Source organism: Microtus ochrogaster, chromosome 4 (genome assembly GCF_000317375.1).
Source record: "Microtus ochrogaster isolate Prairie Vole_2 chromosome 4, MicOch1.0, whole genome shotgun sequence".
In the NCBI taxonomy this organism is placed as follows: domain Eukaryota; kingdom Metazoa; phylum Chordata; class Mammalia; order Rodentia; family Cricetidae; genus Microtus; species Microtus ochrogaster.
Window position 1 is genome coordinate 70,331,631 of NC_022011.1, and position 15,428 is coordinate 70,347,058.

General features: G+C 42.7%; 1 protein-coding gene across 1 annotated transcript in view; it reads left to right on the plus strand.

Annotated features, from left to right (window-relative positions):
- The first annotated feature begins 2,982 nt into the window (after window positions 1–2,982).
- Window positions 2,983–15,428, plus strand: part of Upp2 (uridine phosphorylase 2) — a 34,894-nt gene continuing 22,448 nt past the window's right edge. Inside the window, exons 1-2 of the mRNA XM_005346431.3 lie at window positions 2,983–3,374; window positions 11,439–11,556. Coding sequence (XP_005346488.1) covers window positions 3,313–3,374; window positions 11,439–11,556 — 180 coding nt within the window. The 5' untranslated portion in view covers window positions 2,983–3,312. The remainder of the gene's footprint in view (window positions 3,375–11,438; window positions 11,557–15,428) is intronic.

Below are 15,428 nucleotides of genomic sequence, written 5' to 3' on the forward strand. Positions count from 1 at the left end.
TTGCCTTGAAGCCCCTCCAGAGCATTCAGTAATACTAACTGAGCACATACCGTGCCCAAGATGCCCAGGAAATGCTGCAGATAAAGTATTACTCCTGAATGGGATGGGAAAATGTAAACAAACTGTGTGGCCAGAGTGGATGGATGAAGACACTTTAGAGCTCCTCTCCCGTTCACAGGCCAGTAGGGGAATGCGGTTTAAAAGGGGACGTTCCCATTGCTGTCCCATGCCTGCCCTTAGCCACCTGCCCCGAAGAAGGAAAGTCGGATTGGAGCCCTGCACATCGCCATTATGAGGGCAAGCATACAAGCTTCTGCATGCCCGCTGTTTCAAGGATGCAGCGACTTTCTGTTATCCACCTGTGTTTACAACCAGGCTGGATGGCTTGAGGAGAAGCAGCCTGCCAGTAGTGATTCATAGCACTTTACTAAAGGGGTTAAGATGGCCATAAAATTAGGTGTGGATACTTAAGTCTATCGTAGTGAAACCTTGCTTAGGTGTTTGAGTTTTAAAATACTAGAGCTCAAAAAAAAAGAAAAGAAAAGAAAAAAAGAAAAAGAAAAGAAAGAGAAAGGCCACTAAAGCTGTTTTGTTTCCAATACTGAGACATAAAAACCTTATAGCACTAACACTGTTACCAGAGTTTGAAAATCAAACTCCTCTTCCGGGTGACAGGACACTGCCTTAGGAGTGGTTAGGCGGGACATTAACTCCACTTGTGAAGTCTCCTGCACTCAGTGGAAGCTGCAGTCACTGAGGAGACACCTCAAGTCAGCCGACTGAATGTCGGGGGGTCCAGAGACAGAACTGAGCCTGGGAGAAGACAGTCTAGGATGGAGGCTATCCAGTGGAGAGATAGCGCTGTGGAGGAAGGTCAGAAGAGGTGTTCATTGCAGCTCAGACACCACAGAGCAGGACTTTGGTGGAGTTGATGCAGGACCTTCCTGAGCCATGCTGTGTGGGGTCATAGGGCTTTGCTGGAACACAGCCTCTGTTTGCAAAACCCAAGGGGCTGAGTCCGAGTTGACCTTTTGCATGTTTTCCATAAACAACCCCCCCCCCCATTCATGTTAGATGGACAGGCCTTCAGGTTAACAGCCCTGCTACCAGAATATGAAAGCAGGAGAGAATAACTTCCGGTTTCTCAAAGATTCTAAACTTCCCTTACATGATGATCCCTGGTCTCAATGACCAGGGGCAGGAGAGAGTTGTTATAATGGACAACATAAATTTTAGCTCGTTCTAGCTGACATTATTAGTGACCAGGGTCACTGGCTGACAGGATCTGCGCCGGAGACGGACATGTTAATTTGCCTAATTTGCTCACAGAGGTAACGAATGACCTAAGGCCTAATTAGCTAACACGTTCACCTGTCAGAAACGGTGGTAAATGCCAGCTGCACTTTGGTGGTCTTCCTATCGCCTAAAGATAAATGGAGAGAGAGGGCTTATCTAAAATGAAAGCCGGGCAGGGTGAGAGTCCATGGGCATTGGCGTCTCAATGCTGGCAGTGAGCGTTGGGAAAGAGCAGCTGGTAGACTTGCTGGCACTGCCAAGAGGTTTGAGATGTACAAATAACTATAAGCCCCAGGAAGGAGCCAAGGTCCCAAGTCCCAAGGCAACACCCCTGTCCAGGGTTATTTTGTCTCATAGCTAGCATGCCTTTGCTGAGATAACTTTCATAGTGGTTCTTGGATAATTTGGGTAAAATTATAAATGCCTGGTGGGCAGTGGCCGAACTAGGGCTTAGGTTTCCTTGGTTATTCCCCAATATGCGTTTGCCTTCCCATCCTGAAAACTTTGTTGGGTGTCTACAAGAACCTCCCCCTACCCCCACCTTCCACAAAAAAAAAAAAAAAGGATTTGAGGATTTAAATAAAATGGTTTTCAGCAGAAAGTAGGGTAACTTACACCTCAAGTTAAGTTTCAGGGTATCGGCTTCTTGGCTGTAAATATACATTCTTAAAGAGAAATTACACGCACCGGGAAATGCCACATAGCTTCTATTTGGCACTTGTGAATGTTTTGTTCTGATTTGTTTAAAACCCATGATACTAATATTCCGGACTCTCTGCTCCAAACAGAACGTCAGCAGATTCCCATGGAAACCGCGAAAGAAAGGGTCATGAGGAAGCAGATTTCCGCAGTCCTGAATGAGATGCACCAGCAAACATAGAGGATTCATAATTTCTCTTCTCTATTTCTCCCTTCCTTCCTTCCTTCTTTCCTGCCTTCCTGCCTTCCTTCCTTTTTTCCTTTCTTCTTTCCTTCCTTCCTGCCTGCCTTCCTTCCTTCCTTTTTTCCTTTCTTCTTTCCTTCCTGCCTGCCTGCCTTCCTTCTCTTTCTCCCCCCCCCCCGTTCTCCTTCCCTCCCTCCCGTCTTTCCTTCATTGTTCTCATTCCTTCTTTCTTTATCGAGCAGGGATTGCTTTATATGCATATATATTGTGGAACTCTCTAGACCAGGTTGCCCTCCAGCTCCTGGCAGTCCTCCTGTATGGACTCCTGAGAGTTGGAATCACAGGTTTTCACAAACATAGCAGGCTACCAATTAATAGACTTCTTTAAAACTATCTTTTCTGAAAATGTTAAGCTATAATTCTTTATTCTGGCTGCATTGACATCCAGAGATATGGTTTAGTGGACATTAGAGATAAATGAAGAGGCCCCAGGAAAGCAGCTGTGTTTAATCATCAGACCTTTGTATGAACTCATAGGGCAAAGTTCCGACCAAGGGGGCTCTCTGTGGCCCTGACTTTGGATGTTTTCCTAACAAATAATTACATGAAACAAAAACAAATTGGCAAGTAGTGAAAAATGATGGGAAGATGAAATATTTGAGAACTGAAAGTCCTCACACTTACTGGACACAGTTTTGATGAGGTTGGCACAGAAGCCGAAAGCTGGCTTGCGCTCATATACAGGTGTTTCAAAGCAAATAAGTTGGTGTGTCAGGCCAGGCTTATGCTGGGACCGAGGTCAGAAGCCAGGGAAAGGTGCAGTGATCAAAGTTAACGAACTAACCAACCTGGTGAAAGAGAAGGATGCCACACCTTCCGGAGGAACCTATCTTCTCAGGGAACGATGCTCTGAGAGCTAGGGTGTCATATAAAAGGCCCTCTAGGGATGGTGTTTTGAAACTGACAGGGAAGTTTGAAATGCTAAGGGAAGATTTCAGAAGGAAACTTCAGAGGAAACCTAAGTTTGCAGGGAAAGTGGTGGTCTAACTTGGAGCTGCATCGTTGTGATTAGATCTGCAATTTAACAGCAGGTCCTCATATTGCTTTTTCCTGATATCTGTGCACCGCAGAGTATGGCTTCCATTTTACCTGCTTCTGATAGATCCACGAGACCTGACAAGAATACATATGAGGAGTGAGTAATTTTGATCCTTTCTTGTTTCTATCAGATGAGTGTCCCTGGGATTTGATTTTAAATGCAGAGAGGACGTACATCTTTCCATGTTGGGCATTAAATAATTGGAATAGTGTCCTATATAATAGCAAGCCACATGAGAGCTCTGCAAATTTTTCTTCTTGAATGAGTTGGCCCATTGGTTCCCTGTAAGAATGTAGAGCAGAGGCTGGTGGGGATGGCTTCGTGGATAAAAATGCTTGCTGAGCTAGCCTGGTCACCTGAGTTCACTCCCTGGAACCCACATGAAGGTGGAAGAAGGGAAATGACTCCAAAAAGTTGTCCTCTGACCCCCACATGTGCCTCCTGACCTGTCTACCCCCACACAGCTTTATAAAAAATAATAAATAATACACATAGCGATGATACATAGAAAAGAAAGTAGGTCAAAACATACAAAAACCTGGAGAAGTTTAACCCACCCACAGGAGCAGACAAATTCCAAGTACAGCCTGGGAGTCACTGTGCAGTGAACTTAGCATTTAATTCCAGGACCATAAGCTGTACCTGGGACATAATGAAAGGGCCCCACAGTGCCGACGGCGTTTTGACGGTGTTGAGTGTGTCAGGGGGTAATTTCCTACGCTTTGTGATGGACAGACTCGACAGAGAATCAACTTCTGAAATATCATGGATGTTATTCATCTCAAAGGTGGGCATAAATCTACCCAAGCTGCCTGCAAATTGAACTCTAATTTCTGCCTCAGGTTAACAGAACATAATAGAGCATTAGTCTTCATGAGGCTTAAGGAACTTTTGTAAGTTCCCTCTGATTTGCCGAAAATTGTGGGAAATGTCTTGTGATGTCAGCATACAGAGAGTACTCCATTCCCAGGCTTAAAAAGACCCCTCCTGCCACCTTTATTCCTTCAGGGAAGCGAGAGAGAGAGAGAGAGAGAGAGAGAGAGAGAGAGAGAGAGAGAGAGAGAGAGAGAGAGAGAGCGCACAAAGGAAAATGGAAAACCTCCCAGCTCAGCTAGCGCTTGTCTTTGTGATTAATATTTAGAGCGTGAGTTTGGAAAAAGTGAAAATAGGCTTGAAAAAAAGTTTTGAGGAGGAAACAGTATGTGTGAGCCTATTTAGCAGTAGCTAGAGATTTTAGAAAGAGCTAAGCATTGGAAAAATCAGTTTCATATGGGTTTGAATTTGGTGGCAAAGTCTCGGGCAAGACTTCGCTCTATTTTTAAAAAGACACTCATTTATTTGCTTTTAGTTGAAAGTGATAATTGAAGTCTTGGTTGGTTTTTGTGTGTTTGTTTGTTAGGTTGGCTTGCAGTGTTAGGGGTTGAACCCCAAGGCCTCATGCATACCAAATAAGTGTTCTGTTACTGACCTATATCCTCAGCCCTGCAAAAGGACCAAGAGAGTGAAGAGTGAAAGACAACCAGCAGCAATTCTCAAAAGATTCAAATGACCGACAACTATATTTTAAACTTTTCAATATTGCTCGTCTTTAAAGGAATGAAAATTAAAAGCAATGCTCTATCTCTTCACACCCATTAGAAGCATTATCAAAGCCCACTGATTACAGATGTTGACAAGGTCCAGAGACAAGAGAAACTTTGTATTCTAATGGTGGTGCTCTTTTGGGGGTGCCTGCCACCCAGCTCCCAAATAATAGACTTATTCTTACTTATAAATGCCCACCCAGCCTTAGCCTGGCTTGTTTCTAGCCAGCTTTTCTTAACATAAATTATCCTGTCTCCCTTCTGCCTCCGGGATGTTATCTTTTTCTATTTCTGTATTCCTTTTCTACCCTTATTCCGTGTCTGGCTATGTGGCTAGCCCCTTCTTTTCTCGCTCCTCGATCTTCCTCTCGGTTTTCTCCTTCTATTTATTCTCCTCGCCTGCCAACCCTGCCTGCCAACCCCGCCTGCCAACCCTGCCTGTCCCTGCTTCTGCCTTGCTGTTGGCCGTTCAGGTCTTTATTAGACCATCAGGTGTTTAAGACAGGTAAAATAACACAGCTTCACAGGTTAAACAAATGCAGCCTTAAAGAATGCAAAATATCTTTGCATTATTTTTTTTAAATATTTATTCATTTATTATGCATATAATATTCTGTCTCTGTGTATGCCTGAAGGCCAGAAGAGGGCACCAGACCTCATTACCAATGGTTGTGAGCCACCATGTGGTTGCTGGGAATTGAACTCAGGACCTTCGGAAGAGCAGGCAATGCTCTTAACCTCTGAGCCATCTCTCCAGCCCCTCTTTGCATTATTAAACAAATATTCCACAGTGTAAACCAATCTAACACCATAAAATAATATCCCACAATAGTGAATGTCTGTCCAAATCTTTGGGCTTCGCTTAACCATATTTTACTTCTTTGCTATTGGGCTATGAAATTTGGATGATAGGCTGCCGTTGATTGTGTAGTTTATAAAACTTTTCTCCCAGCACGTACGGCGTCTCTTCGCTCTAAGGATGGTTTCTTTGGTATACAGGAGGTTTTTAGTTGGGTACAATCCCATTTACTTGTTTATTTGCTTACTTGGGTTTTCCTGTGGAGTCCTACCACTTTCCAAACCAATGTGCTGCAGTTTTTCTCTGTGGCTTTCTCGTGACACAGGTCCAGGTCTTAACATGTTAGTTACTGTCTACTGAGTTGACATTAGGACATGGTGCAAGATTAGGTTCAGTTGCATTCTTTTGCCGGTGGAGATCAAGCTTTCTCAACACCATTTATTGAGAAGCTTTTCTTCATTGTGTGTTCTTGGCAGCTTTGTCAAACACCAACTCTCCATTAGTAACCAGGTCTATTTCCGGATCTACCATCTTATTTCTGGCACAGATGTGCCAGGGTCACCCTGTTCTGATTGCAGTCACTTGTGGGTGTGTGTTTGCTTTTTTGCTTTTAGACAGTGTCTCCCTATATGGCATGGGCTGACTTGAAACTTTCTGTATAGTCTAAACTGGCCCTGAACTTAGGATCATTCTGTCTCAGCTTCCCTAATTAGCAATTGGACATCAAGGAAATCCAAAGGATATCTTCAAAGTGTATTAAGGGTAGTGGTCCCATCTTCCTAATGGTGCAACCCTTTAATACAGTTTTTTACGTTGTGGTGACCCCTAACCATAAACTCATTTATTGTTGCTTCATAACTGCAATTTTGCTCCTGTTATGAATCATAATGTAAATATCTGATATGCAACCCGTGGGGGTTCATGACCCACATGTTGAGAACCACTCATTAATGGACTATTATAACAAGCATCATACAAGAGAATGCAATTTATGGCTATGTTTCTTGGGATTTTCTTCTTAAACACAGAAAAGGTGGAGATCAGTAGATTTAAAAGCGCTAAGGCCAGGTGTTTTTGACCAAATGAATCACAAAACCCGAGAAGGGACGGAGGTATCAGCATTCTTTAAAGTCTGTCTAGCGATTCCAATACGTGGTCAGAGTTTAGTTCCATGTTATAGATGCACACTGCCTCATGCCTTATGTTTTGCTCCCAACAATTGCTTTATATTTCTACTCAAGGGCTGTGGTGTCTCAAGCTTTGCTATTTTAAAGACACTAAGATAACACGCACACACATACACACACAACAACAACAGCAACCCAAACACCTATTAGAACTAATAAATGTGGTGAAGCCATAGTTTATAAACTCAGCCATTGAAGATTAACATTGTTTCTATATACTAACAAGAAACTCCCTGGAAATGAACTAAGTAAAACAATCCCAACAAAGCAGAATACAGTATATAAACTGAAAAGATCTGTATATGGGAAATCATAAAATATCAATGAAAGAAACTCAGGATAATATAGAAGACATAAGCAGATGAATGGAAGCTCACATTCTTCGGCAGGGGGACTTGATCCTGCTGACATGTCCACACTACACAAAGTGGCCTACAGATATAGTTCCAATCAAGATTCGAATGCTGTTCTTCACAGAAATAAAACAACCCTAAAATTTGTATGGAACCTGAAAAGATTCAAATGGCCAAAAAACTTCTTTGGTGGCTGACAGAATGGTCGCCTTAGAAGTGCTTTTTCATGGCCCAGGAGACAAAAATCTCTGCCAATATCAGACCCCAGGAGGCTTTAAATCTCCCCCGGTGATTCCGAGAAGCAGTTAAGGAGTGGCTGGAGATGAATGAGTGTGTTTCATAGTGTTATGGTTTGAAGACGCAGTAGGAAATCCAAAGGAAGCTCTTGTGGTCATGAAATCAGCTTTGGTGCAATGAAATAACGAGTAGAATTGAATTTGGAAGAGAAAGGGAGTGGCAGTGTTTCTCGAGCTCTCGTGTGCACGTGTGCATACGAATTACTAGCGGCTACTAAGATGCAGGTTTGGAGCCAGTGGTTCTGCGGTGGAAATGTGGTTTGCCTTTTTAACCAGGTTCCTGAGCCAGACTGTGATGCACGTGCCCTCACCTCCCCACCAAAGCTTCCACTCAGTATACTCTGCATAGGGTGGGGATCGGAGGCCCGGTTGCTTTTCCTAACTGCAGCAAGGAGGTACTGTCCGGCTTCTGATGCAGGAGCTTGTCCTACAGGGACAGTACGCAACACCATGGAGTCCTCTTCTTCCCCCCCCCCCCAATGAGGTATGATTCACAAACTAATTAAGAACCTGTTACTTCTAATGTTTTTAAGGAGGGGACAAAAAAAGCTAATAGTGTTTTGTTTCACTTTCTGAACCGTTAAATTTAGGTTCACAAATCGGATTTGTAACGTCTTAGAGATTAAAGAGAGATGCACTAGACAGTTTGTATCAAGGAATTTACAATCTTTCTGAGGAGGCAGAAAATTAACTGCGTTTTGACAGCATTAGCACAGAACAGATGCGGTAGGAACACAGCGAGGGAAAGATATTGATTAGGGATAACGGCTGCTTAGAAAACGCTGCTGGAAGATGTGGTCGAGCTGGCCTGAAGGAATGAGGAGGATTTTGATAAGTGAGTCATGAAAGGAAACTGGGAAGAGCAGTTCATGAGCAAAGGCTTAGAGCGGAAGCTCTCGCCTTCCGCCGAACATGAGTAACCAAAATTAAACAAAAAAAATACTTTCTGATCATCCAATTAATTTCAGCTGGGTCACTAGTGGATTTTCAAGCAGGGCTCCAAAGAATTTCTAGATGATGTCTTGCACGGGACAGATACTTTGTTACCACTGACAACCAAAGAAGTATATTATGATAAAGTCACCCAAGGCTGTAAGGGTTGTGCTTTGTAAGTCTAAGTTAGATTGAATTAATCTCCCACCTGCAGGGGCAGCTTACTGCCTTGTCTTACATCCATTAGCCAAATGAAAAAGGAAGGATGAGGGCTGGGACAGGGGTTTTAGGTGGAAAGGAAGTCCTATGTTCAGCATGGCTGGTGGGGTTCTCAAAGGCAAAGATACTCAACATGTTCTCATAGGCCAGTGTCATAATGATGTGTATACACAGGGAGAGATGGGGGCAGGAGGGCGGAGGAGAGAGACACAGAGAGAGAGATATCTAAATCTGGGTTTTTGAAAGAAGATCCACCCAGGCAATTCTTCATGGTTACTTGTAAGAAATGCTGGCAAATGAATGAGACCACGGGAGTCATAAATTGTTTCCCTAAGTGCACCCAGACACAAACGTTCACACCAGGGAATGGAGGAAGTAAAGAAGTGTCAGAAACGGAGATTCAGAGAGGAGTCGTCCTTGCAGCACGTGGTCCACTGTTATGGGAGCACACAGTGCTGCCTTGCAGGACACAGTGGGGAAGGGCAGGGGTCTGGTAGCCATGCATTAGCAGGATGGGTGCTGTGTTCAGGCCTTGAGCAGGATGTTGGCTCCAGGATGTGAGGTTAAACGGGGAGCCACTGGAACATCCTGGGTAATGGACCTATGGGTTTCTAGGCCCCCCACTATTCTTCCCTCTCCAGGGCAAATCTGTCTTTCCATTGCGTACCCTCTCCCACTCTTCTGCTGCCAGTGGAAGGGTGCTACTGGATATTTCCACATTAAAGGGCCTTTCTTTAAAATAAAACAGAAAAACATTTTGCTTGTTTGCTCTTTTTTTTTTTTTTTTTTTTTTTTTTTTTTTTTTTGAGACATGGTTTCACTATGTAGCCCTGGCTGGCATGGGGCTCACGATATAAATCAGGCTGTCCTCAAATGCACAGATAACAGTCGGCCTCTGCTTTCTGAATGCTGGGATTAAATGTTTGTGTCACCGTAATTGGCTGAAGGGTTCATCTGATCTCACCTTCTTTTTTTTACATTTTGCGTTTCTTACAATAATAGATTTAAACTTTTTGTTTTATGTGTTTATTAAGATTAGCTCTTCTCTCCTGTTACCTCACCTTCTCCAAGCCTCTTAGCCATTTTTTCCTCAGCTTTCATCTTAAGTGTTTCTCTTCTTGGTTAGCCAACTTGTATTTCTCCAGGCCTGTACCTAGTCCTTCTTTCTTTGTTGCTAATGTACCCCAACTCTCATTCCCCCAAACCTGTTCAATCTCACTGCATCCACCTCCCCATCCTCAAAGGTCTATTTCTCACCTAAATTTTCTAATAGAACAGGGATCATTTCCAAGTTCACTGACCACAACTAGCAACCTCTTTGTGGAGAGACACTAATCCCGTCTGAGCTCAGTGGCTCCTTGCTCATTGCAAACCATGTTGATGGGTGAAGAGAATATTGATTCCATATAGCCATTAAGAGAATGGAGCCCAGAGCCAAGAGTACAGGCAGCAAGTCACTGCCCCGTATCACCTTGGAGCAAATTCAGTCATAAGACATTATCTCATGGGAGGGGGGCTTAACCTAGTAGTGTACACTAAAGGAGAAAGATTTGAAGGTTCACACATAGCACTTGGGACCACACTGCCTTTTCTGCTTGATCTCAGCCAAACCTCACAATATTGCAAGTATAATGATGATGGTTACTTATTCTATCGCTGCACATAAGGCTTTTTCTAGGCTCTTTCTCTTTCTGTGTGTGTCTGTATCTCTGTCTCTGTCTCCATCTCTCTGTCTGTCTGTCTTTCTCTGTGTGTGTGTGTGCATGTGTGTGCTTGTGTGTGCTGGGCTGATGAATGAAGGTTAAGTACTTTGTCACTATACATCCCAATATCTTAAAATTATGAAATTTAGGGCTCACACACTTGCCAAGTGACAGTTTTCACCATTCCTACGTCACAGATGAGAGAATGGGAGGACAAAGCTAGCCTGCCTGCACAAGAAGTGCATGTCCAGTTGATCTGGCATTAGAACAAAGGTTGTCTGAGAGCCAGGCCCCTAAGTTCTGCAGCCTCCTACTGAGAGGGTGACAGCTAGGCACATGGTGAACTGAATAGAGACACCTGTAGATTTTCTGGTTATATGGGAGTGCTCAGCTTCTAAGAGCCTCCAGGTCTTCATTTGTAAGTTGGGTTATTAATATTATTCATCCCGTAGGCGGATTTTTCTGTCCCATCAGTCAGCTCCCAAGTTACGAAACCAAGACTTATTATTAACTATGAAAGCTCGGCTGATAGCTAAGGCTTATTCCTAATTAGCTCTTATAACTTAAATTAGCTTATTTCTATTATCTACATGTTGCCATGTGACTTGCGCCATTTCCTATCCTCTGGCATGTCTTGCTCCCTCTCCATTTGGCTGGCCACTCTCCTCCTCCTCTTCCTCCTCCTTCTGCCCCGCCTCCTCCTCCTTCTTCCCAATGCCCTGTGTGCCTGAAATTCCTGCCTCCCCATTGGCCATTCAACTTTTATTAAACCAATCAGACTGACAAATCTTCACAGTGTACGGAAAGATTATTCCACAACACATTAATGGATTGGTTATGGTATTGAGCTAATGTATTTATTTCATCAGTATCCTGGTATGGTATAGTTTGTATGCTTAGTTCTAAGTGTGGTACACAATAATTGTAAAACAAACATTATTCACTGTAAACCAGATTTAACTGAGAGGTTTATGTGTAGTAGCTATGTTAGTGGTGATCACAGGTGTAGTCAGTTATCCTGTCTCGGGTGTGCTTTCTCTCCAAATGTCTTGACATCCCCTCTGTGTATGTCTGTTTTTTTCCCTAGAAAAAGATCTGTATATGTTAAGAATCCTTACCTGGATGCTATGGATGAAGACATCCTCTACCACTTGGATTTAGGAACCAAAACACACAACCTTCCAGCAATGTTTGGGGATGTAAAGGTAAAAGTATTTTGAATGTTAGTAAAATGACTATTTCCTTTGCAATTTTTTAAAATTATTTTCCCCAAAACAAACTCCACAGCCTTGCCTAGAGACATGTCAGAGGTCCCAAGAGCACATGAAGCCAACCTAATTTAGAACGTGAACATCATGAACAATCATTTTCACTCCAACAAGACATAAAGGCTTCCAAACTAAGTCCAATGCAAACATGATTACTTGGCCACTCTGTTCCCTAGAGATAAATATAATTTTATTGACAATGCTGTTGGGTGTTCAGAATTCATTATATCTTAACAGATTTGGTTCAAAGCTTAACATCTACATTTATTGCTGAACATCACTAACTTTCATCTTATTAAATAATAAAAGAATTCAAGACTAACAAAGCTCTATTATTCTCTTCCCAAGAATGACCATTGTCCATATTTTGTATCATTAAGATTTTTACTACTTCGTAAGAAATATTCATGAGGAAATTGTTTATGGAATAGTAGTAAGAGAATGGTATTACTAGGTTACTTATTTTATCTTATACATAAATTGTAAAAGCAATTCTTCCTCCTTATTTAAAATTAGAAAAACATAGAAAAGAACATTCTGCTTTTAAAAATATACCTTATAATCCTACTTTCTAGACCAGGACACCATCTGCCCACTTTCTTTTCTTCCATTTCATTTATTCATTCCTTTATATTTTTCTATTAGCATAATTTTTATTTTACACAGCACTAGGTTACCTAAGGACACTTTCTTACAAGCATATAATGTGCAACATGCTCGAGCATGTCTACTTAGCATCTAGTTTTAATGAAAAAATATTAAAATGTTTTTAGTGAGACTGAGGGCTTAGACTGGTGTAGTGGTGAAAGCCTGTATGCCCAGAATTTGGGAGGCTGAGGCAGGAGGATCAGAGGTTCATACTCAAGGTCATCTTTGGTTGCATAGCAGTTCAGAGCCAGCCTGGGATAAGCGAGACTCTATTTTTGTCATCCTATATACTTTTGTTTAATGTTATGTTATTACTATTTTTCCCATGTTGTTTCATTTTGTTTGAAATCATTGCTCATGTGGTCAAGAGATGTGTCATAAGTTATATAAACTATTACTAACTTTTAGAAATTATTTCAATTAGAAACAGAACTCAAGTGGATATTATTTCTTCTAATGGTGTTTCACAATGTAGGTATATTAGTGTAGGATGATTCACAGATATGGTCAAAGGGAATGAACGCAGAGAAGTCAGAGGAGGTTAAAGTTACTCCCGAGTGGGCAGCACTGGTTCTTAGACCATGCTCTCCTAAGCCCAGTTCCCTGGGATTTTATTCACTGCACCAGGGGGATTCTGAGTTATGGGAAATCAGAAATCCCCAAATTTAAAAAGGGATGGATGTGGAAAGAGAGGATAAAGAGGGTGAGTTCAGGTAGAAGAAAAAAGACCTCTCCTGATCACAGCTTTCCTCAGCTGCCTACCGTTCTCTGTGCTGGATTGAGGTTTTTCTCCACCCACCTTTGCATGCCCATTAGTGTCGTCCTTGCTCTCCTCACATTGGGGTAGCCATGTAGGTGAGACTTCATGAGAGCCGCTTCTGGTGTAACTAGGGGATACAGTCTCCCAATGAACTCCCTGGTCCTCTGGCTCTAACAATTTTCACATCACCTATTCCTCAATGTTCCTGGAGCCTTAGGTACAGGAATGCTTTGTAGATGCATCCACTGGGACTTGGCTCCACAACTCTGTGTTTTGACTGGCTGTGGTTCTCTGTAGTGTTCCCCATCTGATGCAAAAAGAAGTTTTCTTGATAAAGGGTAAAGACGACACTTACCTATGGCTATAAGGACAAATGTTTGTAGATAGTTGTTAGGGATCATGCTGGTTTAGCAAATTAGTGGTTGTAGAGTCTCCTCCAGTGACCATGACTTTCCTAGCTCTGACAAGTTAGCTGGGTTTCCAGGACCTTCCCTCTTGTCTAGTGAGTCCTAAGTCCAATTAAAGAGCTGTTGGTCACTGGCAAGTGTGACACTACTTCACTCTTAAAGTTACCATGCCACCCTCGTCATTGATGTGTCTCCCAGGTATCATAGCTAGGTACAATTTCTTGTTGCCCCCCCCCTTACAAGTTTGTATGGTGCCTTCTGGTCCCAGGAAAACTCATCTTCAGGAGGCTCTGGGCCATGCTTCTGAAATGCATGGTGTCTTCAGAATTTTAAGTAACAAGGAAAATTATTGCTTCATAATACCTCACAATATGCATTCAAAATCTTTATAGTCCTTCTTAATACACAGAATACATAAGCTGTATTTATGCTCTAAATTAATGTAACCTGGCAAAATCACTTAAGTGCCTGGGAATATTGGAAGGTGAGTCCGTTCTGGAAATCACCAGGCAAAGTCCTGAACATACTTTTATAATCTTCTTATTCCCACCCAGTGTGTTTCTTCCTACTTTGAGAAATCAAATCTTTTAGACAAAGCTCATTTGGTTTGAGTGACCAACGTTGGCCAGTGGTCTTCAGTGGGTCGTCACTCCTCATTAAAGCAGCCAGACTGGCAATTGTGTCTGCAGGTGATGCTTAGTGAGTCTGATTTAGGAGTCAACGTCAGGAACTAGATTGCTCCTGTCCACGCCTGTCATCTTTATGTCTCGAGAAATATGCAGACGTTCCTGTTGATTCCTGAAATAGCTACAGTTCAAAGCAGAACCCAAACCGCAAACTATTCTAACATCTGTTTTGGTTTTATGGTCAATCTGAACCGTTGTAATTTAGATGTACTGGCCCCACACAGTGGAGTTATTTTCAAACTACTGTATTTTGTACAGAAAAGGGGCCTCCTTGTACTTAGAATTTGACTTTCTCATAGTAAGAAGGTGCTTAACTGCTCATAGTAAGAAAGTGCTGTAACTACTTATTACATGAAAGGGGCAAAGTCCACAAACAATCAAGAGTAAGTAGCTGGAGCTCACCTTAAGCGATGGCCTACCTTGCTTGATTGTCCCAAGTCTTGGTGACTGACTCCCATTGTTCATTACTACCTTAAGGTCCTGCCAGAAAAACTCCTAGGACATTCCAGAAAGGACATCAGTGAGGGTAGATGACAAGCAGAGTGCCCGGACAAAAGGAATAGTTATGTCTTGTGATGGAGATGCTTCCCAGTAATTACTGTTAAGTGTAGACAAGGACACATCATACAAACAGACCACCCAATACTTCTGTTGATCTTTTGCATAAGGGGTGCCCACTCTACAACCTCAGGAATTCCTCAGACCTCCCTGTGAAGGTTCTTGCTAGCCTTCCTTGGCTCCTCTGCCCAAAGCAACCCACATCAGCCAGGGTCCCACTAAACATCTTTCTCCATTCCAGAAAGCTCAAGTCAGCTTCATTTTTCCTGAATCCTGCAGTAGAGAGATGTGAGCTCAAAGGGCATCCCTGGGCAGTGCTGCCTGATCTTCAAAGGAGAAGTCCGCTTTGGTGATCACTGAGAAGGTGCCAGGATCTACGCATGCTCCTTTCCATATTCAAGCCCACTTCAGCCTGATTAAACCTGAGAGCTCTGACAATGGTGGTCTGAGGACTCTAAGTTTTCATGTGTCACTGAGCAACTTACTTAATCAGGGATAAACCAGTTTTGCCCACTACGTTCAAATGGTGGCTTTCCAGCATTTCACAGCATCTGCTCTCTGGGCTTCACTCCATACACCACACTGTGTATGCCGCCCCACATATACACCACATCTCTCATACCCACCTCAGACACCATGCCTCATACACACACCTCATATACACACCTCATACACAGTACCACATATACACACCTCTCATATCATATCACATATACACACCTCCTACACCACACCACATATACACACCTC